The sequence below is a fragment of the Panthera tigris genome, chromosome B4 (genome assembly GCF_018350195.1).
Source record: "Panthera tigris isolate Pti1 chromosome B4, P.tigris_Pti1_mat1.1, whole genome shotgun sequence".
Lineage (NCBI taxonomy): Eukaryota > Metazoa > Chordata > Mammalia > Carnivora > Felidae > Panthera > Panthera tigris.
Window position 1 is genome coordinate 62,127,645 of NC_056666.1, and position 26,528 is coordinate 62,154,172.

Genomic DNA, 26,528 nt, shown 5'->3' on the forward strand with positions numbered 1-26,528 from the left:
TTCTATTTCTCTGTCTTCTTCCTTAGAAACCTAAACTATTACCTATAACTGAAATAGTATCTTGATTTTACTTCCTAGTATAGATTGTTATGTAAGTCAAATTTCTTTACTTCCTTCACTTCCTTCCTACACTTCTCTCATTCCTTGTGAATGCAAATAGTTTCTTTAAACTTTTTCCTTAAATGTCCAGCTCTCAGACTCCTTTGTCCCTATAATTGTGTTATCATGGATTTTTTTTTATTAGTACAAAAGCTTATTGAAACCTTTTCATTTTTTTAAGTCTATTTATTGTAAGAAAGAGAGAGCATGAGTGGGGGTGGGGGGGATTTGGGGAGGAAGAGGGAGGAGGGCAGAGAAAGAGGACTAGAGAGAATCCCAAGCAGGCTCTGTGCTGTCAGTGCAGAGCCTGATACAGGGCTCAAACTCACAAACTGTGAGATCATGACCTGAGAGGACACCAAGAGCTGGACGCTCAACCAACTGAGCCACCCAAGGTGTCTCCTTAATGAAACCTTTTTTTAAAGGTCACTTTGCTAACAGGATTTTTTTTCTTAGAATTCGACCTAACTCTACCAGCTCATGATCTCACTGTCCAAGGTTACCTGCTCTCCCCCTTTGCAAGCATAGAATTAAGACCGTTATTGTCCTATTCATTTATTCTTTCCTGAAAAAATGTTCCCCAAGATGCTCCACACACATATTTTCAACTGTACTTTGACCTGGTGTCATATATTCTATATGGCTAGGAGTAATAGTCTTTGATTATTTCTCTTCATATGACATCCAAAAAGAATATTAAAAACTTTTGTATCTCTCTCATCTTTTAAAATTCATATCTAAAATTTTTCATCATAATTTTAAATACTTGCAAAGATCTAATTTCCTATGCATTGTAAATACTGACATTTCAAAATAAGGCCATAATATTACTGTTTTAAATGTACCAAATGGAATCTGGAATGTACCACAGCAATTTGAAGCTCATTGTTTTCCATTTACACAAACATGAACAGGCTCTTCATTAAATGATGGATATTTCACACCCATTTCCCCTTGAACTCTTATTTCTATTTTATTTCCTCCTCAGCATTGTTTATTAATGTATTAAATAGTTATGCTTAAAAATATTCTACTTACCATCTCCTCCCTGTAATAAAAATACTTATATATTTAAATTTATTGTAAACGTCCTTGTGATAACTGTTAAATTTTCAATTTTATATTATTATTCCACTTAGTGTTAATACATAATTTTTTAATACATCACAAATTAGAAAAAATGATAAGTAGCTCTTAGATATAAAAATACACTTCTTAATAACAGTTATAGCATAATCTTCCACTTAGAGGCACCTTTTGAGAGGCACTCAAGGAACGGCAGGGAAATTTACCTTAAGTAATGTAATTGTTTTTGTAAAATCATTTTTTCTTTGTCACTCACTCCAAATAGATTTGTATCAAAATCTTGGGCTTACAGATTTACAATACTGTGTGTGGAAAATATCTATCACATATAGCCTAACTGGCAAAACCAGTCCTCATTATAAAACCAATTGGCCAAATCAAACTTCTTATGTCAATTCAAATGAACATATTATTATGCATTCCCATGACAACCATCTCACTTCTGAATTCAGAAGATCAACACAGGCCACCGTACCCTACTTCTAATGCCATGCTGTATTCTTCACAGAAATATGTGTAAGACAGAGCGTGATATGAAGCTCATCTTCGGGTCTATGATGCCTTCATTGAAGGAGGCTTTGCTGACACCAATATATCAAATTGTTTCTTTGTAAGGTATCTCAGAGATTTCTATACCTGGGGAATAGTAAAAGTCTGATGTATTTGAGACATTCTTCTTTTTCTTTTTCTTTTTCTTTTTTTAAATATAATTTACTGTCAAGTTGGCTAACACACAGTGTATATACAGTGTGCTCTTGGTTTTGGAGGTAGATTCCCGTGATTCATTGCTTATGTACAACAGCCAGTCCTCATCCCAACAAGTGCCCTCTTCAATTGTCCTTCTTATTTTTCAATGAGAGAAGGACAATTGAAAGGAGAGGAGGAAGGGGTGCCTGGGTGGCTCAGTTGGTTGAGCATCCAACTCTTGATTTCCGCTCAAGTCACGATCTCAGAGTTAGTGAGTTTGAGCCCCACATCAGGCTCTGCACTGCTGGTGCGAAGCCAGCTTGGGATTCTTCTCCCTCTCTCTCTGCCCCACCGTCTCTCTCTCTTTCTCTCTCTCTCAAAAATAAATAAATAAATAAACTTTTTTTTTTTAAAAAAGAAAGGGGATGACAGAGAGAAGAACCAACTTGACACTTTGACCCCAGGCATGTTCTGAGACAGATAAACTGTAGGAAAGTGTCCAGATGCAAGCTGAGGCTCTGGAAATGATTCTTTTAAAACATACCCCTTAGAAAGTCTTCATCTGCCCCCAGCAATACATATAAAATAAACCAACTGTGGTTACTGAGTTATGCTAAAATAAACCAAGTATTACTGAGATGTGAAATGAGATAAATTGATAATGCCTTCTGGGTGCATGATTAAATACCTATTTTAAAGAGGACCACAGATTTGAACTATCTTTTAAATAAATTTGTCATCACCCACCAAATAACTACACTTCACACGAAATAACTTAGAAACCTATTTATAAATCCCTCTCTTAAGTCTGTCTTTCTAACTTGAAGAATGTAAGTCTAACTTTTTAGTCTTTCCTCTTACTCACAGCTCAGCATCATAAATATTGTAAATAAAAAGCACAGAGAGAAAAGGTAAAATACAAACGCAGAGCAAGAACAATGCCTCGGCAGGACAAGTATCGCAAAATGCCCTGTGCTGTTTAAAACACGTTAGAACTTACATTTTATTCAAATAAACTGTGGCCATTTATTACTACGTGTAATAACAACAGTGGTTATTTAGAAAAGCAGTTAAATTCTGAAGGCCATTTGAACATTCAAAAAGAAAAGTTGTCAAGCAGAATGGTTTATACATAAAGACAAACACTTTAGTGGAGCACTGAATTACCGTGGTTTTGAAAGGCTCATTTTGTTGTTGTTGTTGTTGTTTTGTTTTTTGTTTTGTTTTTTGTTTTAGTTCATTGTTTCATTAAGTTCCAGGGATACTCACTGCCTCCGTGTGGATAGGATGCACAGCAAAAAGCAACGCCGTAGCAAAAGCAAGTCTGCGATTCCTGAAGACAGCTTTGTCACAGGTGTACATCAGGACAAGGGTCACTAGGCAGTGCAAAATCACATTCACTGCATGAAAGTAGAATGGGTTCATACCAGTCAAAAATACGTTCAGCCTGTAAAAAAAGATAAAAACAAAAACAAAAATGGAATCAGCTACAAACAGAAAACATAAGCGCAAGGGAGCAGAGAAAGCAGAGGGAACTGATCATTTAAAAAAGATAAGCTGTTCAATCAATTATTTTTAATGGATGACTCCCAACATCAGGTTACTCTACATATACAAGTATCATTTTTTCCCTATCTCAGAATTTTCCTATCTGCAAAAGTCATTGCAAAAGCAATACAATATTATTTCAGAAAACCCTGTGGCCCGAGAAGACAAGCAGCTAGGTGCTGGACCTGTTTTTCCTTCACTCCGTGGCTAATGCAAACAGCCCCGAGAGACTCTTGCTTTCACTACCAGCTCTTCCCAAGGAGCTGAGGGTTCAAAAGCAAGTCCACAGTGCTCTGGGTCAGAGATGCAGCCCCTGGAGAAGACAGAAAAGCCACAAGACTGTGACTGTGGTCAGAGTTGGGACAAATCAAGCATGAACGTGTTCTCTCACCCAGAATACCCACCAGGAACCAAATTTCCAGACTATGCACCCGGAATGATCATTAATTACCACCCCACAAGGGATCTTCAGTGCACCTAAAGACACTATTACCAGCTGCAGCTGAAATTAAAAGGATGAGCAAAAGCATAGCATTTCAGAATCTGTATTAAATGTTTTCTAACATAAATTCCCACAGATCTCAAAATCTGAATTCTAAAATTATGACGAAGAAACTAAAGAGTGTCACAAAAAGAAGGGAAATTTATTGTTCAACATCTTTAAAAATACTTTACTATGAAATGCAGAACAGAGACACTTCTGAAGTTTGCCTTAAATTTAATAACAGGACATAATGTCCCCAATTGACTCTGTGGGGTTACAGAAAAAAATAGTTGTATAGGGCATGATTCTTTTGGGGGAGCATATATACTCTAAGGGGGGTTGCCTGTAGTTGTCTATATTCCAGCTTATTTTACTGAAACCGTAATCCCATGTCTTTATTCTCATGCCCTTGATCTGCTTCTCTTATAGAAACACCTCCTCTTTGCCAAAACAATCGAGAATGAAAAAGTCAACTTTAGCGATGGCATATGCATATTCTAAATACTTGACTTGATTCATGCACAAATTTAACAGAATTTTAAGCATCTCAAGCTTTATTTGGACACATGAATATAAATGTCATAGTTACTAATTGACGCCAATTCCGTTCCCACTGAAGTAATCATGGTCCTAACTAAGTCTAGAAAAAATGAACTGTTTTGTGGAATCAAACTTCAGGGCTCCGAGGTAAGATTCAAGCCAGCTGTATGTTGGCGGACCCACTACTCTGCACACACCCCAGAGTCCTTAAGACAGGAATGTAGCGTGAAACATATGGAGGGAAAGAGGAATGGTCAGGTACAGCTAGAGGAGAGAGAATCGCATCCCATTCCAGTTCAAGAGGACCCACCTATGGTGAGAGAGCTGTTGGAAATCAGAGCTTAAGACGGTGGAGCTTTGAGAGAGGGCAAGACCAGGTCCCTATCCTCGGAGAACTTAGGTGCAGTTCCCAGAGAGCCCATCCTCCTGAGGCTGATTTTCATCAGGCTAAGCTTTCCAGACCAACTAAGCCATTCATTTAAAGTTCATTCACACTCAGGGCAAAAAAACTAAATAGGCAAACTATCTCACAACCCCTGGGAAGGTCTCAAATTTGTCAATACATAGCAAAGGCTTTAAGAAGTACGTAATTTTTGGGGGTGCCTGGGTGGCTCAGTGGGTTAAGCCTGACTAAGGCTCAGGTCATGATCTCATGGTTCATGAGTTCAAGCCCCATGTGAGGCTCTGTGCTGACAGCTAGGAACCTGGAGCCTGCTTTGGATTCTGTGTTTCCCTTTCTCTCTGCCCATTGCCCACTAGCACTTTGTCTCTCTCTCAAAAATAAGTAAGAGACATTAAAAAAAATTTTTTTTAAAGAAGTACATAATCTTTGATCAAAAATTCCACTTCTAGGAATTTTCCATAAGGAAATAACCTGAAAAGTGTTCAAAGATAGATGTAGATAGATATACAGATATAAACAGACAGATATGACATTGTAATATAATAAATATGCATTTTGGTCTTCATCCCAACTCCTGGTAGAAATGGTAAAACCTTTGTAATTTCTTAAGTTATAAAGGTAGTAGGAGTATCTTTTGTTCCAATTTTTGGTCTTTGGCCCGGTTCCTGACACAGAGCTCCTAAATCCCTTGGAACTTCCTAAGTGATAGGATTACCTTTTGCTCTAATAACATGACTCTTGGTAGGCTCCTGAATGGCTTCTGGATGGGGGCTGGTCACCAGAAAGATCGAGTTATGATTAGAAGCTTAGAACTTCCAGCCTTTCTCCCTCTCCCCCTCCTCCACCCCAGGGATTGGAGAAGGGCTAGAGATTGAGTTAATTATCAGTGATGCCTACTTGATGAAGCCTCCATAAAAATCTCTGAACTACAGGTTTTGGAGAACTTCCACATTGGTGAGCACATCCACAAGCTGGGCAGGTGGCACACCTCAATTTCACAGGGACAGAAGCTCCTGTGCTTGGGACCCTCCAGACCCCACCTAAGCATCTCTTCATCTGGCTGTTCATCTATATCCTTTATTCTATAATAAGCCAGTAAACATTAAGTAAGTGTCTGCTTGAGTTCTGTGGGCCATTATAGCAAATTATTGAACCTGAGGAGGGGCTCATGGGAACACTGATTTAACAACCAAGTTAGACAGAAGTGTGGCAATCTAGGGACCCATGACTTGCAACTGGTATCTGAAATGGGGTGAGTCTTGCGGAAGGAAATGAGCCCTTAACCTGGGGGATCTAATGCTAACTCCAGACAAACAGTGGCAGAATTACATTGAATTGCAGGATATCCACATACTGTAGGACACTGAGAATTGATCACTGTGGAAAAAAAGCCCTACATATCTGGTGTCAGAAGTATGGACTATAAGCAGAAGAAGAAACAGGACTTTTCTTTTTAGTATACAAGGATGCATCATACTGTGATAATCATAAGATGACAATAGAGAGAAGGCAAGACATCTAATAAGCCAAATCCCTGATTTTTGGGGGGAGGATTTTTTTTTTTAATCTGAGTATAGTTGACACACAATATTACATTAGTTTCAAGTGTACAACTTAGTGATTTGACACGTTTATACACATGCTATTATGTTTACCACAAGTATAGCTACCATCATATTATTATTCCTGGAAACTGGTTAGGAAAAAAATGCTTGGTGTTTCAAGGGAATTCATTTAGACCCCAAAATATAAAAATAAATTACTGAATGGGGATCCACCGCAGTACTAAAGTAACTGAAAGCCTCTCACATGGTACCAGTTACTGGCAAATCTAAGCTTTAAGAAATTACTGAGAATCTAAAGTTAGGAGAAGTTCCCAAGTATCTAAAAAGATAGAGAGTGAACTCTTCAAACTATAAACAAGTGATCTTGAGATGAAATAATAACAAAATGTTATTTGTGAGCATTGGAAAAAGAATCTCTGATCCTAGGATCCAATACGGGTTCACAAAAAGGGGGTTCAACTGATGAACCTCACATTTTAATTGGGCAGGGAATGTGACAGACACATCCTATCTTTATTTTAACAAAGGCATTTATCAAAATCTTTCACAATCACCTTGTGCACAAGATATAAGAAGAAGGATTTGTAGCAAACACAAAGAGTAGTGAATAATAATCAATGTCCCCTTAGATGTAGACCTTCAGTGTAAGTCACAAGACTCTGATGTTATCTCTGGTCTGTCCCATATTTCTATCAAGGACTTAGCTAGATCTGTAGTGTATGCTAACCAAGCTTGCCAGAAAGCCTGTATCTGGGAAGGAGGGTCACTGTTCTGGGAGACTAAGATTGGCAAAGGGTTTAAATGCCTGATATTGTTAGTTAATTCTTACAGGATTACACAGAATATGGGTAAGAGCAAAATCCACATTTGGACATAAAAGGGAACAAAAAACTTGCAATCTAGACTAAAACTACTCACATAGCATTGTCCAAGAGCTGTTAGTTTACTCTAAACTCAGAGTTATTATGTCCTGGCTATCAAAACAGACCAAACCACAGACAGGGTTCTGCATAAGTCCAACTAACTTTCATTTCAATTCACTCTAACAGATATTTATTGAGTACCTACTACATGTCAGGTGTGATGTAGGGCCCAGAGACACAAGGAGAAGACATGGCATCTGCTACCAGAGAAAGAGAGACACTAAGCAGATAATTAACAGTGAAAGAAACCTAGCAAGGGGAGAACCTACCAGGTGCAGAGATAGGAAAGAGGGAGACATTCTGTCTGCATGCGGGACAGTGAAGGTAGGTGGTATCCAATGTGGGGCAGCAGCCTCTGTGAGTGCTACTTAAACGCTGGAGCATCTTCACAGGAGAGCTCCAGGATGCTGAAGGATGGGGAGTCTCAAAGTGATGTCTCAGGAAGGTAGGCTTGAGGAAATGGAGGATGCTCAGCCTAAAGAAAGATGACAGAAATGATACCAAATCCTCCAAGGGAAATGATCTTTGCCATATTATGGCTGTATCCCTAGTATCTAGCATACTGCCTGGTTCACAGTTGTCAAAATTAAGTGGATACGTGGATGGATATACAAATGAATGAATGATGAAATATTTAAGCAATGCACTTACTCAAGTACCTCTCTGAGTGGAAACTAAGATCCAATAACAATGTTGCAAATAGACTAAGGGCCAAGTTTAAGTCTGCAAATTATTTTGTTTCATCTGTATACCTTTTCTTTCTTTCTTTAATTTACCACTTTTTTTTCTTGAGAGAAAGAGAGTGCACACAAGCAAGTGGTAGAGGGGGACAGAATCTTAAGCAGGCTCCACGGCCAGCACAGAGCCTGCCGCAGGTCTCCATCCCACAACCCTGAGATCATGATCTGAGCTGAAACCAAGAGTCAGACGTTGAACTGACTGAGCCACCCAGGGGCCCCGAATTTACCAACATTTTTATTTTTATTTATTTTTTATCTTTTGAAAAAAAAATTTTTAATGTTTATTTATTTTTGAGAGAGAGAGACAGAGCGTGAGTGGGGGAGGAGCAGAGAGAGAGGGAGACACAGAATCCGAAGCAGGCTCCAGGCTCTGAGCTGTGAGCACAGAGCCCAACGCCGGGCTCAAACCCACAAACCGTGAGAGATCATGACCTGAGCCGAAGTTGGACACTCAACCAACTGAGCCACCCAGGCACCCTACTGACATTTTTTTAAAAATTTTTTTTAAACGTTTATTTATTTTTTTGAGACAGCGAGAGACAGAGCATGAACGGGGGAGGGTCAGAGAGAGGGAGACACAGAATCCAAAACAGGTTCCAGGCTCCGAGCTGTCAGCACAGAGCCCGACGCGGGGTTCGAACCCACGGACCGCGAGATCATGACCTGAGCCGAAGTCGGCCGCTTAACCGACTGAGCCACCCAGGCGCCCCCCCACCGACATTTTTAAAACAGACGATTTTATATAAAAATTTCCAGCTTCTCTTGAAGTACTACATGGCCGCATGGAAACACGTTGCCTATTCAGAGGGCACAAGTATGCACAATTTACCACAATACGAAACAACAACAGCTATGAGACAGGCCTCAGCTCAAAAACAAAGAAGTAATATTTAAAACTAGAACTGGTGTTTGGACACCCAGAAATGTCCATGCAGGAACATGATAAACAGCACACCTGAAATACCACCTAAGTACAGTCTCTAGGGTTCCATGTCACCCCGAACAGACTCCATTATAGCACACATCAGTTTTTTAAAACTTTTACTATATTCCTCAAATATTATAAGCATTTTTTCATACACTGTAAAACATTAATTTCTTTTCCTCATAGTATCCATCTCACTTAGTACACAGTGAATTGATTCTAAATGAAAGTTTACCGAATGAGCACATAAACTCACCTTAAGTTGAAAGTTGAAAAGATCATCTTTCCCAGTCAACAGTAAGAATCTCTAATTTTATTTCATTTAGCCTTCATTTCTCATTTAAAGCTAAACTGGCCAATAGGATTTTTTTTTTTCCAGAAAAAGTCTGAACAGCCATGTCGGACTGCTCGAAAGCCTTCCAGACTTTGGCAAATATGAATGCTTATACCCCTCCTCTGTCTGAGCTCCTCTGCCTCCTTGTAAAACTGTCCAGAAAGGTGGGGCCATGATGAGCTCACAGCAATCAGAAAGCACCTGTCCCCAGAAAAGGTTACAGGGTCACACAGTTTGGCACCAAGATGTCACGGAAGGAGGGGTGGGAAGGGGAGAAGAAAGCCATTGGCCGCACTTCCTTCTCCTCACACCTGCATACCCTGGAGCTCTAGATAAACAAAGCCCCTTACTCTTGATTTTCTTCTTTGGAAAATACTTCTGGTTTAAGAAAACAAAAACAGGCTGTATCTTCTGGAAGAGACTTCTGCTAGGAAATATACTAGGGTCTTTCCTCCAGGGGACCCCAACTCCACATCAATCAAACAGCTCCATCTCAACAAACTAGCAGAGGTCTGGAGCCTCCAGAAGAGGTCATGGCTCACGTCTGGTTTGGGGCCCAAAACCTGGAGTTTTCGTGGTATACAGCTGAAGCAAGATTTAAGAAGGCTGCCCATCTACTTCATACCTAGGGACAATGTGACTGATTAGTCACCACCAATGGCCCCTCTCAGGGGGTCAAAACATTGTGATTACTACTGCATCCCTGCTGTCAATCATGGTAAAAGCACTCACCTTGTCTGTGGCAGCTAAGCATTGCCACTTGGCATCTGGTACTCCAGGGTCCCATCACCCCCACTGAAATCAGAAAGTCTACCTCACTCGCAGCATCTCCCACACCACACTTGGCCTACAGAAAAGAGTCCACGCAGAGCTTCCCGAAGTTGTCGGTGCTCCCCTGCTAATATATTTCTCAATGCCTCAGTGAAGGGAAAATCATCTGGCCTTCTCAGGAAATGTAGTAGAGTGGTGGGAGGAAGGTGTGGGCAGGCAGCATGTGATAAGTGCATTGCAACATCCTTATCTCAATGAGCTTTGGGATTCCTTTTTGTATATTACAACAGCAATATTTGGCATCTCAACCTCATGAAACATATGCTCCCACTGAGTCCCAGTGGTTCACAGGATTCTGAATCCCCTGGCGTGCTAGCTACAATTGCTGATTCCCTTATCCCATCCCAAGATATTCTAAGTCAGTAAATCTGAAATGGGGCCCAGAAATCTGTCTCAAGAAACCCAGTGATTCAAAACAGGTGATACTCAGAACAATGAGAGTCATGCATCACAAAGCTTAAAGGAAGGCTACATATGTTTGCCACACTTACCAGGAGAATCCAGTTTACATTTTTTTCCAATAAGAGCTACAAACTAGGGGAAAGAAAAAATTACATTTACCCCTTTACAATCTGTTTCTGCTATCCAATAATGGGCTCTCCAACACTTGCCTTGTGAGTTCCCACAGCCCAATACTGAACATACGGTATATTCTCCTGTCTTCCTCTATTCCCATCCATTTTTCTTCTTCCCCTTCTCCTGCCATCCTCCCAGCTCTCAAATGTTTGTAAGTGGTTTCCATAGTCTCCTTAGATCATTCAACCAATAAATAACAACATCTGTTTTTTCTCGTTTTCCTCCAAGGCGAATCCCTTTGGCCCTTAATCATTCTGGTTGCTCTTCTTCTGCATTCCCTCTAGTATCAAGAATAAATCAGCAAATCATCATCACTTAATGTATCAAAGAACCAAAGGATGTGATTCACAAGCACCAATGCAAACAACAGTGCAAAGGGGAGATTGGTGCTCTGAGACAAAAATAAAATTCATGGTTTTGGTTTGTGCTCAAGGCATCACATCTTTGCCTGGCTATGAGGAAGCCATAGGGAGGGAACAGGGGAGGAGGGGCTTGTCAGGAGGAGCCCACACCCCATGCAAGGGGAAGTTATTGTCACTATTGTCTCATAAGTGCTCAGAGTAGCAATAGCATCAAAGAAAGGGTGGGAAAATTGAGGAAAGGAAGATCAGTGACCATATCTAGAAGGCAGCAAGTCCCAGAAGAAAATCTTCATAAAGAGAGTCAGCAAATAATAAAAATTAAAAGATCAACACCAAACATCATATAAGTACAGTTATAACTATAATGGGGTTGTGAATTTTTAGCAAATTTGTTTTCTTTTATTTTTATTTTTTTATTTTTTTATTTTAGAGAGAGAGAGAGATCATGAGCGGGGATGTGGAGCAGAGGAAGAGAGAGACAGAGAATCTTGAGCTGGCTTCATGCTCATCGAGGAGCCTAATGCAGAGCTCAATCCCAGGACCCTCGGATTATGACCAGAGCCAAAATCAAGAGTTGGACACTGTATCGACTGAGCCACCCAGGCACTCCTGGAAATTTGTTCTCTTTTAAAGGTATGTGTTTGGTAAAGTTCCTGGGTGCAGTGCAGTTCTGACAGTGACTACCCAGAGTTTATGTGAGGACAAAGTCCTGCTTCGGACTCTACTCACTTCAGATACCAGCTGCAAGTTCAATGGTTCCCAGGCCACCTGCACTGCTGACCAACTGACCACAAATTAGGGGATTCCCACGATTCTCTCAGGTTAGGAATTTGCAGGAATGCCTCACAGAATTTAAGAAAGTGTTAAGCTTACGACTGCAGTTTTATTATAAAGCATACAAATCAAAATCAATCAAAAGAAAAGATCCATGGAGTAGATCTGGGAGGGTCCTAAACACAAACCATCCATGCCTTCAGGACACATCACCCTCTCAGCACAATGATGTATGATTACCAATCAAGGAAACTCAACCAAGCTTCTACGTCAAGTTTTTAATTTGGGTTTCTGGGCATCTGGTGGCTCAGTCGGTTAAGCGTCCATCTCCTGATTTCAGTTCAGGTCATGATCTCACAGTTTGTGAGATCAAGCCCCACATCTCTGCTGACATGCAGAACCTGCTTGGGATCCTCTCTCTCCCTCTCTTTCTGCCTCTCCTCTGCTCACTCTCTCCCTCAAAATAAATAAATAAACTTAAAAAAAATTTAAGTGGGGTTTTATTACTTAGGCTGATTGATTCAATCCTTCATCATGTGACTGAACTCAATCTCCAGCTCCCCTTTCCCTTCCCAGAGGTTGGAAGGTAGGGCTGGTATGTGGCTCAAAGTCCCGTCTCCCTAATCATATGCTTGGTCTTTCCAGCAGAGCCAGCCGACGTTCTGAAACTATCTGGAGGCCCATCATGAGTTACCTCTTCCTTAACATAAACTGAAGTGTGGTCTCAGGCCCACCATGAACAACAGAGACACTCTCATCACTCGGGAAATTCCAAGGGTTTAGAAGCTCCCAGGAACCTGGGATAAAAACCAGACAAATTCTTTATTCTGTAATACTTGGGGACAGAAAGTCACAGCCATCATAGTTCCCTTGAGAAAGTATTTTCAGGGCCTTATAATCTATTTGATCCAACCGGAAATAATATTTCATGTCTACCTCATTGGCTGGAAAAAACATGGCCATTCTTTATAGACTGTAGGCCACAGGCATGGCTGAGCTTTTGTCCCCTGACAGTAGGGTATGGAGAGAACCCTGTGTAATTCTGGGGTTTGCCTCAGAAGGTACAGCTGCTGTGTCCGGTCTTCAAATCTATAGCAAGCATCCAGCAACCAGCACACATCAGTATGCCACGCAAGAGGAGAATGGTGGGTCGCAAAGCGCTGTAGATCCTCATTCTCTACAGAGTCACAGTCACAGCAGGTGACAACAGGGAGCCACAGTTGCCCCTCTCAGAATCAAAATTGCCCCTTAACCGCCCAGTAAGCAGGACCTACTGCAACCATCTCTATGTGCCTCTACTTTTCTCTTTGACAGAGGAAGACAAAAGGTAAATAAACCAAGAAATAAGTCAAGCAGACTTTTTCATCTATATATAAAGGTGTAGCCCTACCTAAATATTAACCTGAAAAAGTCAAGCATTCACATAAGTTATTAATTAACTCATTCTTTTAACAGTAATTTATGAAGCCCTGACTTTGTATGACAAGCACGGCTCCAGGTGCTAAAGATATACCTCATGGAGTTTACACAGTATGAGAGAAGATAAAAACCAACAATAAATCCATGTTGTCAGATAGGAATGAGGGCTACTAAGGCAAGGAAGATACAGAGTGAGAGAGTAAGGATTAAATATGGAGGAGAGTCTGCCATTTTGGATTGGGGAACCAGGGAAAGTGCAAAGGATGAAGTGACATTTGAACAGGGACTCAAAGTGGTGAGAGAACAAGAGGGCACAGGTCTGGGGAAAGCAATTCAGAAAATGCAAAGGCAGCAGCAGCAGGTTTGGCCTGTAAAGGGCATAAGAACTCTAGAATGAGTTGCAGATTGATAGACTAGATGGTAGAGGTCAGGGGTCAGATCAACAGGGGCTCATAGAACAGAAACCATTTCTTATCATTTGGAAAAGTAACAGAGCCATTACTCTCACATGGCCAAGCATTCCTTACCCTGCCCCATCCTTTTAAGTGGGATAACTATGTATTCAAAGTTAAGAAAAACATCGTACGCCTAGGTGTCTCAGTTGGTTAAGCATCCCACTCATGATTTTGCCTCAGGTCATGATCCCAGGGTCCTGGGATTGAGCCCCATGTCAGGACCCTGCTTGGGATTCTCTCTCTCTCTCTCTCTCTCTCTCTCTCTCTCTCTCTCTCTCTCTCAAATAAAAAAAAAAACAAGAAATTAAAGAAAATTTTAAGGAAAACATGAATGTAGCTCCAAAGGAAGATAAAAAAGACATTTGTTAATTTAAAAAAAAAAAAAGTGTTTCCAAGCCCCCATTGAGAGATTCACCTACAAAAACCCTCATAATTCAAAAATATATTCCTCTCATTTTCCATCCTTCCTACACTGCCAGACTGTAGTCTAAAGCTTATCTTACATCTAAAGTATATGCTAGCAGGCAACAATCTTAACCCCCTCCTCTTGGGGTTTCTAAGATAAACCTTAGTTGGCATGAAATTTTCAGAGGCCATTTTTTCATTTTTCTCTATAAAATCTCTATCGCATCCAATCATATTTTTCCTTGGCTATATCCATCACTGAACATCCTAGACAATCTAGTCAAACAATCTCCATTTGTCCATTTATCATAGACTCAGAACACAAACTTATGAGTTTTGCTGCAATAGACAGACTATCTCAAAATGAATTCCAAAGAGTTGCGGCAAATCAAAAGAAACAGAACCAAAATGAACACTCCACCATTTCTTTCAGTTTTGGGGCACAGAGGCTAGAGCTGATTTTCATGGTTGGTGTATCATCTGTGACTAAAAGATGCAAACTGCTGCAAAAAAAAAAAAAAAAAAAAAAACCCTCTCCAGATCCAAGCATTAAAATGTTGCAAATGCTTACAGCTGCACATATTAAGATATTCTATTTTTTAACTCTGACATTTTAAACCACCCACTTTCACTCTTACGGTTTATATCATCATCAGAAGCCTTCAATAAAATAAAACTTTATAGCAAACTGGTAGAACACTATGATCTAATAGCCTAAACATGGAGACAGAATCAAGAGTTTAAGGTCCCTTAATTTGCCTTCATTTCCCCATCTTTAACCTGAAAACCATTGGATCTTCCTTGTTGAAGGAAGCTTCTCCTTCCTTCCTGATGCAGAATGGCACTGCTAGCAATCCAGCAGGAGCTTCTTCTCAAGAGGAAAGAGGTAGAAAGGAAATAAAATTAAAAAGCTAAGCACCTTTTAAATCAATCAGGGCCATATTTCAAGGTGGAGGTTATGGGCATCATGGGTTTTGGTTCTGTGTCAATTAAGTGTCTACCAAGTGACTGAACGTGGTTAATGTCCTGATTCCAGAGTTAAAAACAGGTCATGGCCAGTGGAGGATAAAGAAGCAAAATAAAAAAGGTTACTGCTGCAGATTAAGTTTTCACAGATGTTTTGATTCTGCTCTACAAGGGTCCAAAAATATTCCCGTGTGCCCTTGGAAATGATCTTACGAAAAGACCGATGTAAGGTTTGACTAGAAACAGAAACTCATTAGAATTCTAAATTCACTTCAGGGAACACAGATGACCGTTTGTATCAGTTAAAGTTTGACTGCAGAAGCGGAACCACAGGGAAGGATACAGCAGAAGGGATTTACTGTAGAGATTTGACCTTTCACAATTGTGGAAGCTGGCTAAATGGCCTATGCAAGGCTGCCACTTCTGTCCGTAACAGATGTCAAAAGCCAGCAGGGCAGGCAGGGCAGGCATTCGGGAGGGAGGAAGGAGGGTCTTGAAGTAGGGGAAAGGGAGACAGAGCTGGAAGCCACGAAGATGAACTACAAGGTACCTCTGCTTCTCACCGCCTCGAAGGCTCCAACTTTAATGATGTGAGTGGCTTGCAAACAGGCTGGCACTCTTCCCTACAGAGCTGCACTCGCACTTGCACCATGATACGAAGTAGCTAGAGCACCATGATCTGGAAAGTTCTGGAAGCACCAGGGACCTAGCCACTGTCACACAGCAGCAGTGGGTTAGCCGCCCTGTCTGTGATAACCCACAAGACTCTCTTGACACGAGCCTTCTGACTGGGATAGGCAGTCTCACTTTCACTTTCCATATCTGGAAGAAATTTGTGTACAACTATAACCTAGCACAATATAGGGAAGGAATTTCCAAAAAACAAAATTCCAGTTTCATTAAATTGACATAGTACAAAGCCACCCTATCTTGGTAAAATGCCTTCATTTTCCTTTATACCCTGTCCTGCAAACTGGTAAAAGTAGACCCTCTAAAAATCCATTTCCTCACTCGAAATTCAGCTCATTTCTTATTTGAGAGAAACTGTGATTAATATCTTTCTATACATGCAAGTACCTTTATAGAAACAAGCATTACACATCTTTACTTATTAATTAACATATTTATTTATTGTTTATTCTTAAGGTAATTTCCAGCTCTCAGTGTGTACAAGGTTCATTCAATGAATCAAAGGTAATAAACTATTTTAATAGAAACTAGGTTTGAGTTTTGGACTGAGAAAGACCCTCTGAAGAGGATGAAAAGAGGCTACAGAATGGGAGTAAATATGTGCCAACCACATGGCTGACAAAGGACTTGTACCTACGATATATGAAGAGATCTCAAAATTCAACAACAACAAAAAAAATCCACTTAGGAAATGGGTGAAAGACATGAAGAGACATTTTTCAAAAGAGGATATACAGAGGGCAAATAAGCACGTGAAAGTATATTTAACACCGAGAGCCATTAGGGAAATGCAAATTAAAATCACAATGAGATTATCACTGTACACTTATCAGAATGGCTACAATAGAAAAACAATGATAATGCCAAATGCTGATGAGGAGGCAAAGTAAACTGGATTACTCATACACAGTATGACAAGGTCTGGAAAACAGTCTACCAGTTTCTTAAAAAACTAAATATGCAACCACCATATGACCCAGCAATTGCAATCCTGGTCATTTATCCCAAAGAAATAAAACATGTTCACATACAAATGTGTAAATGAATGTTTATAGCAGTTTTATTTGTGAAACAGCCAAAAACTGGAAACAATCCAGATGTCCTTTGACAGGTGAATAAGTAAACAGTGCTACATCTATACAATGGAATAGTACTCAGCAATAGAAGGAATTAACTACTGAGATGCAACAATCTGAATAAACTCCAGAGAATTATGCTAAGTGCAAAAAAAAAGGCCAACCTTAACAAGTTACATACTAAATGATTCCACAAATAGCATTCTCAAAATGACAAAATTATAGACATGGAGAACAAATTAGTAGTGATTATGAAGTAGGGTGGGGTGTTATGAATTAGGGGGTTGTTATGAATTAGGTGTTTATAATTATGATAAAGAAGCAGGAAGGATCCTTGTGATGAAACTGTTCTGTATCTTGACTAGTGGTAATGTTAGAAATCTGCATGTGACAAAACTGCATAGAATTAAATACACACTCAACAAAAATAAAAATAAAAAAGAGTATATGTAAACTTGGTAAAAAGTAAATAAAAGCTGTGGATTGTATCAATATCAGTTTGCTGGTTGTGATATTATACTATAATTATGCAAGACCTTAACCCTAGAGGAAAATGGATAAATGGTATAAGAGATCTCTGTATTATTAGTTACAACTGGGGAATGTACAATTATCTCAAAATGAAAAGTTTTTTTTTTAATTTATTTATTTTTGAGAGACAGAGACAGAGCATGAGCAGGGGAGGGGCAGAGAGAGAGGGAGACACAGAATCCAAAGCAGGCTCCAGGCTCTGAGCTGTTAGCACAGAGCCTGATGCGGGGCTCAAACTCACAAGCCGTGAGATCATGACCTGAGCCAAAGTTGGACACTTAAATGACTGAGCCACCCAGGCGCCCCTCAAAATTAAAGGTTTTATTTTTTGTTTTGTTTTGTTTTGTTTGTTTGTTTTTAAGGCAAAGACACTATAAGAAAATGAAACCACAGGCCAACTTTCATGATAAACACAGATGGGAAAGTCTTAAACAAAATACTAGCAAACTGAATTCAACAGCACATTAAAAGGAACATGCACCATAACCAAGTGGGTTTTATCCCTAGGATGCAAGAATAGTTCAACATGCAAAATTCAACTAATGTTATTTACCACATTAACAAAATGGAAGCTAAATTACATGATCGTGTCTATAAATGCAAGAAAAACATCTCACAAAATTCAACACCCTTTCATGGTAAAAATTCCCAAAAACTAGGTTTAGAAAGAATTTAAAGGTCATATATAAAAAGTCCACAATTAACATCATACTCAACAGTGAAAAACAGAAAGGTTTTTCTCTAAGATCAAGAGCAAGACAAGGATGTCCACTCCTGCATTTCTATTTAGGACTCTACCCAGAGCAATTAGACAAGAAAAAGAAATAAAAGGCATTTACATTTGGAAAAAAAAAAAAAAGTAAAACTATGTTTGCAGATGACACAATCCTTTGCGTTAAAGAGCCCTAAAGATTCCCCCCAAAATAAAAAACTGTTAGAATACTCAAAGTCAGTAAAGTTGTAAGACACAAATCAATGTACAAAAATCAGCTGCATTTGTATCAACTATATTTCAGTTAAAAAAATCAGCTGCATTTCTATATAATTATGAACTATCCAAAATTAAGAAAGCAATTCCATTTATAATAGCATCGAAAAGAATAAAATAGCACTAAAAATAGAGATGAAACTTGTATAATTAAAACCCTAAGTCACTAATGAAAGAAATTAAAGACACAAATAAACAGAAAGACGTCTCATGTTTACAGATCAGAAGACTTAATACTGTTAAAAAGTCCATACTACTCAAAGCCATCTATAGTCAATGTATTCCAATGTATTCCATACATTCCAATGTAGTCCATAGTCAGTGTATTCTATAGCCAATGTATTCCAATGTATTCCAATAATATCCTAGTGGCTTTTTTTACTGAAATAGAAAAAAAAATTCATTTGTAACTGCACAAGACCCCAAATACACAAGACAATTTTGAGAAAGAACAAAGCTTGGAAGCATCACACTTCCTAATTTCAAACTATATTACAAAGCTACAGTAATTAAAACAGTATAGTACTGGCATTAAAAGAAACATACTAACTAATGGAAAAGAATAGAGAGGCCAGAAATTAACCTACACATATATGGTCAAAGGATCTTCAACATAAAGGCCAAATATACACAATGGGGAAAGGATAGTCCCTCCAACAAATGGTCTTGGGAAAACTAGATATCTGCATACAAAAGAATAAGCCTGGACCTTTATCTTACATCATAGACAAAATTCAACTTGAAATGTATTAAAATTTTTAATGTAAGACCTGAAACTGTAAAACTCCCAGAAGAAAAACAGGGGCAAAACTTCATGATGTTAAGGCTTAGCAATGATTTTTCAAATATGACACCAACAGTAAAGGCAATAAAAAGAAATTAGGTAACTGGGACTATCAAACTAAAAAACCTCTGCACAGCAAAGGAAGCAATCAACAGAGTAGAAAGGCAACCCACAGAACAGGAGAAAATATTTGCAAACCATGTATCTAATATATTATTAATATCACAAATACATAAGAAACTCATACAACTCAAGGTAAACAAAACAAAACAAATGAACAAATAATCTGATAAAAAAAAATAGGCAAAGGGCTTGAAAAGACATTTCCCCAAAAAAGACTTGGCCATAAAAAAGAATAAAATCTTGCCATTTGTGAAAACATGGATGGACCTAGAAGGTATTATCCTAAGTGAAATATGTCAGTTGAGCAAAGAAAGATGAATACCATGATTTCATTTACAAGGGAAATTTAAAAAAGAAAACAATCAAACAAAAGAGAACAAAATAGAACAGACTCACAGATACAGGAAACAAATGATTGATTACCAGACGGGGGCTGGCTTGATTGGGGGTTGGGGGGCAGGTAAAAAAAATAGGTGGAGGGGATTAAGAAATACAAACTTCCAGTTATAAAATAAATATGTCATGGAGATCTCATGTACAGCCTAGGGAATCTAGTCAATCATATTGTAATAAATTTGTATAGTGACAGATGATAACTAGACTTATAGTGAGGACCATTTTATAATGTATAAAACACATCACATCACTACTAATAGGACATTGCATGTCAATTATACTTTAAAAACAAGATATACAAATGGCCAACAAGTACATGAAAAGATGCTTAACACCAGTAATCATGAGGGAAATGCAAATCAAAACCACAATGAGTTATCACCTAACTCACACCAATTAATTAGGTTGGATTTTATGAAGAAAAAAAAAGATAACAAATGTTAGCAAGGATGTAGAGCAACTGGAACCACTGTACATTACTGGTGGGAATGTAAAAAAGGTGTAGTTCCGACGGAGAACAGTATACAGATTCCTCAAAAAGTTAAAAATACACTTATCTTAGAATCCAGCAATCCTACCCCTGGTTATAAATCCAAAAGAATTGAAATCATGATCTTGAGATATATGCACTCCCAAGTTCACTGCAGCATTATTCATAAAAACTAAGGTATGGACACAATCTGGCTGGCCACCATCAGATGAATGGATTAAAAAAAAAAGTGGTATGGGGCACCTGGGTGTCTCAGTTAGTTAAGCGTCTGACTTCGGCTTAGGGCATGATGTCTTGGGTACGAACCCCGCGTGGGCTCTGTGCTGACAGCTCAGAGCCTGGGTCCTGCTTCAGATTCTGTGCCTCCCTCTCTCTCTGACCCTCCTCCACTCACACTCTGTCTCTCACTCTCAAAAAAATAAACATTAAAAAAATTTTTTTAATTGTATATACATGCAATGAAGTATTATTCAGCCTTTAAAAAGAAGGAAATCTTGTCATATGCAACAACATGGCTGGACCTGGAGGACATTATGCTAAGTAAAATAAGCCAGCCACAGGACAAATACTGCATGATTATACTTATATAAGGTATCTAAAATAGCCAAAATCACGGAAATACAGAGAATAGAATTATGGCTACCAAGGGCAGGGGGAATGGAGCCCTGGAATGTTGCTGTTCAGCAGGTCTATAGTTCCAGTTATGCAAGAGAAATGAGTGCCAGAGATCTGTTGTAAATCATTGTGCCTATAGTTAATAATATTTTATCAAGCTCTTAAAAATTGTACATGGCAAATCTTATATTATGAGTTCTTACAATAAAAAGAAAAAATCGTTTTGAATTCTCAAAGATTTTTATTCAAACATTCCTACCTTAAGATATAATTAAGATAGTTTGTATGTATATTTAACAAGCCACTTTATTTTCACCAACTACCTAAAATAAAAATCATAAAAACATAATCTGTGTAAAGTGCTTAGGCCAATGTTTGGTTCACACTGAATAGTTAATAAATGTGATTCTCTGTCCTTGCTTGAAACAATCTTTAGAGTTGGGTGGGTCTAACATCATCGATGCCAGCTCTTATACGTGCCCCTCTTTAAGCTATTGCAGAAGATGCAGTATGGAGAAAGCTTCTAGGTCCTATTTAAATCCACACCTGTGAGCACAGAAAGATGAACTTTCTCTTCGAAGAGACATCTACCCCTTTCCAATTAGTGCTGTGTTGCTTTCTAGATTTGCAACTCAACCTTCTCAAAAACAAAAACAAAATAGATGCAATATACAAAGAACAATGGCATTAGACACCAGTCTGCATTTTGTGACCAAAGAGTACACAGTGACGATTTGACCCTGGCCCTACCAACTCTCCTTTCCCTACCCCTGTTCCCCCAAACCCTTGCTACCATTCCTCTTCATCAATGGCCTTGCTTCATTGTCTACTTCCTTCCCCCACTCCTCTCTTTTCTGTCCTTGCCATTTCCTGCATGAGTGAAAAAAACATTTTAGAAAGTCAAGAAGTGAAAACATCTTCCCCACTCTCCACCAAGTGGGCACAGGCTTTTGGCCCTGACCTTTTAAAATGGAAAATGCTCAAATCAAGACGGTCTCCATGGCTGTTACAAGCCCAGCACATCTCATGCTGTGAGCTTTCACACCTTAAATTAACCACCAACCCTCACTGTAATAAATGAAAAAGCAGGTCAATCTAGAAAGTAAACATATATATTTGTGCCATCTAAGGAGATTTTAAGAAACATTTAGAAAACTGAAAGTACTGAGCAACTCACTCAGTAGCTGACGTTATCTTTCAGCGGAACACCAAAACCGCTTCCTAAGCGGACAAATGTTTATAAAATATTCTCTCCAGATTCAAATGTGCAATTTCCTCACTCTCTTTAAAACACTGAACTTTCAATGGAAAAATTAAGTCAAAAGCCCATGAATTACTGCCAACTGCTATGGTTTCCTTTTCTAAGTCATCTGAGCCACCTGTCAAGAGACCTTGGCCTCCTGGCCAGAGGCAGGCTTTTCAAGCTGCCTATCCCGTCTCGGATGACCACTACCATAAAGACGGGTTCATATTACACCCACTGGAAAAGGCTTAAAACACTGATGATACCGAACCAATATTATTTCAAGTTTTTGTCCGACACACTGTTAAGCTTAAACACGGAGCCAAATTGTAAGGGGTTGAGTCAAGCTCATGGTGTAGGAGATAGTACTCATACAAAGCCCTCCCCCCCATCCATCTGAAGCAAGCCCTCTTTTAAATTCAAGAAAATACTCCACCCTACAAAAACCTGGCGTTCTCTCGGCTCCCTTTACACTTTATTCACACCAGAAATGCTGAATCATGACTCTGAGGTTGTGAAACGAAAACTATTTCGACTGGGACACCAGGATCCCCAGAGGATCCCACGCTTCTGCATTCCTTTGCTTTGCATCTTTTAAAATCTAAATCCCGAGCCCTTCCGCAGACCAGCAGATTGGAAAGGCTTGGAGAGCAACCAAAGGCTGCAGGTCGGGGGAGAGCCTCTGCTCCCTCCGCTGCGCCTCCCCAAAACCCAAGCAGCCCTGGCAGCTCACAGCTCTCGCCTCTTCTCCGAACGCGACCCCAAAGGGACTGATCCTCTCTCTCCATCAGCGAAGCTGCCCAACAGCCTCTGAGAAATTCCCAACTTGGAAGCATTCCCACCACAGCCCCCCAGTCCGGAACTCGCTGGGCCCGCACCGTCGCACTTGACCACTGTCCGGCAGGGGTGGGGTGCAGGAGCAGCTCTACCAGCCCCGCGCCAAGTCCTTGCCCGACAGACCAGCCCGCTGAGAGCACAGACTCTTGAGAAACTCGATCCCAACTCCCAGCCCGCGCCTCCCGAACCGCCCCGGGAGCCCAGAGAAGCGGGGCCTGGGACCGCGGAGCAGAGTGGCGTGGACGGGAGGACAGCAGGGAGGCGTGGAGGGGAAGGCGCCGCAAGAAAAGGAGCGCCCCCCACGCGGGTCCCGCAACTTCGCCCAGCTCGGGCTGGGGGGTGAGGAGAAACTGCGGCGGCTGCAGGCGCGAGGTGAGGGACTCACTTGAAGGTGAGGACGCAGAGCGGTCGGTAGGACTTGTGGCTGGTGTTCTCGGCCATTCCCTTGCCCCAGAAGTCGTTGGTGAAGATGCCCCAGCGGAGGGGGGCGCCGGGCCGCACGTCGGGGTTGTTCACGATCGCCCACACGTCGTCGTGCACGAACTCGCCCTGCAGGGAGCGGCCGTAGCACAGGCAGCTCGCCCCGGCCAGCAGCGCCGCGGCCCCGGCCGGCGCGAGTCCGCAGCCCCGCCGCCGGGAGGGCGCGCGGTCCCCGCCGCCGCCGCCGCCTCGGGCACAGCCTGTCACTACCATCGCGCCGCCGCCGCCACCACCGCTGCCCTGGCCGCTCCCGGGCGTCTGGCATCCTCCCCGGCCGGGGCCCCGGCGGCGCGCCGCGGCTGCCCGGAGGTGGGCTCGGGCATGGTGCGGCGGCAGCTGGACCCGCCGCTGGCGCCCCGCGCTCCGCAGCCGCCTGCGCCGCCGAGTTGGCCCAGCTGCAAATAAACAGCAGTCCCCCCGCCTCCCCCGGCCATCGCCACCTCCTCCGCCCCACTGCGCATGCCCCGCTCGCTCTCGCCTCCACCCGCCCCCCCTTCATCCCCGGACTAGAGCCGCCCCCCCACCCCCGTACCCCCCACCCCCGCCCGGCTCGTCTCCACACTCAGCCCCGGGCGCCCGCGTCCCCGGCCGCGAGAGTTCGCACGCAGGTGGAGCGGGGTCGCGGCGCTAGGGCGCCCGAGAGGCAGAGAAGGGGCACCGGGGTCCTGCCTGGCGCTCCGGGCCGCCCCACAATCATGCACCCTCACCCCCCCCCCCCACCACCACCACCAACGAGGTTGGGGAGGGCCTCGTCTGCGGGCACCTCCGGGCCCAGGGCCAGGGCGGGCTTAGCAGGTGCGCACCCCGAAACCCCCCCACCCCGCGCTCCGAGAGAGGGAAAAGTGGCCGCCGCTTCCCGGCAAGTTCCCGGCTTTCAGCACCCCGGACAACAGCGGCGGCGGCGCCCGGAGACACGCTCTCCTGCCCGGCGCCCGCGCTCGCGTCCCGCCGCCCTGTCCGCGCCTCGTCCCCGGGCCTTTCTGTCCCCCACCTGCCTGCGCCCCGCGCCTGCAGCCTCCGCGTGGAGGAGGCGGTGGGGGAGACGGAGCTGCCCGAAGCACCTTCCCGAAACCAAGAGAAAGGGTCTCCTGGCCGAGGGCTTCCTGCTCGCCCCGCGCAGTCTGTTCAGGGGCGCCAAGGGCTGTTTCTCTTTGCCGCCCGCCAGTTGCTCAGCTCGCACTTAGGAAAAGTCCCAGGTTCGACTTGGGGTTTGCGTCTGGGGGCTAAGTTGGTTTGTGAAACATTTCTCCTCGTTTTATTTCTTACTGAAACTCTTAAGACGATCCAGGAGATGCAGAGCATATTACTTTTTCTTCCCACCTAAGTGGATCACTTGGGTCTGATTATTTCCTGGGCTGTGGGTGTGTTTGAACTTTTCCTGATAAGTCAGTACCACTTGAAAAACAAAAAACATGGGGGAAAAAATTAAAACGTTAAGACCTCTGGCTTTGACCCCCAATCTCCCTGTTTTTTTGAAAACTTGTTTTCTTTTTTAAAAAAAAAAATACTAATTATAATACGTAAATAAATTAGGTATCCCAAAATGATGATTCCTAGAATTTCTCCAAGTTTGAAAAATCTGTTAACTCTTTGAGGCCCATCATTAACTTCCATTTCTGTATGTTATTGAAATTACCTGGAATTTGACACATCCAAAGAGGAAAACTTAAAATACAAAATTTGCCAAATATACCCAGCCTCCAGAAATTCTTAAAAGTTTCATTGATCTTAAAAAAAAAAAAAAAGTAAAATAGAAGGCATAAATTGTTCTTATACTAACTGAGCATTTGCATGACTCTTTACTACACCGATTTATTATTTTTTAAATTTTAAGATGTGTCTGAGCAGTTGAAAATTCAGCGAATTAAGACAAACATATTCCAAGTCAAGATTCATTTCATCCATTTCACTTTGCTTTTTGGTGACTTGAAAATTAGTGACTGCAAAATGAAATTGAAAAACCCAGGCATTGATGTTTTTATCCTTAAGTCAAAATTTTTTGACCTCTGAGAGCTTCAATAGCCAGACCCCACATACACCTGAATCTACCATCTCCAGAAGAGAACCCACTACAGCCATCTCCTCTTTGCCTGCCCATCAATTTAATAGACATACTTTAAGAGGATACTTTGTGATACAATGTGTTAAATACTAGGCTGGATAAGGAAAGTTGCTCAAAGTGTGCCTGTGTGGAATGTGTGTGTAAGATCAACAGCATAAAGTCTAACTTTCTAAGTTAACAGCTGACTAGTTGCCTTGGCTGAAATGCCTTTGCTGAAATGATATAGCCAATGCATCAATCCTTACCTATAATTAATAGAGGCTTTCTTTAGACAATGTCTTAATCCCAAAGAGTGACCAATAATAGATTTTTAGAAAGAGCTGACCTTTTTTTTCTCCCTCACACCACCCTTAAATTGCCCTTGTAGGAATACAGCCCTGCCCATCCCCTTCTTCTCTAAGTTGTTTTCCTTTTTAGATGAAAAGAGCTATCAGAGTTCCATGACAATGGAGAGAAATGGAGAAGGACCAGAGCTGGATTCCAAAAAGGCAATGGAGAAGAGATAAAGGAAACCTCTAAGTGGGATTCCAGCTTTCTGAGCCTAGTTTCCTTAAGTTTTCCTCTACATTCAATGGCATCTCTACTCTATTTATTACTCTATCATTTTGGATGATAAATTTGGGATTAATTCACTTTAAAATACCGAGACACCGCAAAAGTCTTCTCAAGCACGAACCAGAAAGTAAATACTTTTTAAAACCAAATAGTTCCTCTGCTGCCCCATCACTTCCTAATTCAATATTGTTTTGTGTTACAGGAAAACAGTGTGAAAGTGGTGGTGATGTCAGAGAAAGGTTTACATTAATATGCCAGTCCATCATCCTCTGCTCCTCTCTTAAGGTGTAAAGCACTCATCTTGGCTAATAAAGGGGCCCAAAGGAAATGAGATTAAATTCTTGTTACTTAGTCACTGATTAATTTACTCAGAGCAATACTACCTTCTAAGACACCTTTTGTCCACTCAGTGCAATTTAAAACATAACTTATTACAGAAGTGCCTCTCTGAGACTCATACAGATTAAGTCACTCATGTAAATTAAAGTGGACCAAAGTCCTTAAAAAAATTAGGACAAACTAAAAATAAATCAAGG

General features: G+C 41.3%; 1 protein-coding gene across 1 annotated transcript in view; it reads right to left on the reverse strand.

The window, feature by feature from the left end:
• TMTC1 (transmembrane O-mannosyltransferase targeting cadherins 1) overlaps positions 1–23,588 on the reverse strand; it is a 275,658-nt gene extending 252,070 nt beyond the window's left edge. Inside the window, exons 1-2 of the mRNA XM_007098851.2 lie at positions 23,281–23,588; positions 3,142–3,319 (exon numbers count right to left, since the gene is read on the reverse strand). Of these exons, the coding sequence (XP_007098913.2) occupies positions 3,142–3,319; positions 23,281–23,588 (486 nt within the window). The remainder of the gene's footprint in view (positions 1–3,141; positions 3,320–23,280) is intronic.
• Positions 23,589–26,528: the final 2,940 nt, after the last annotated feature.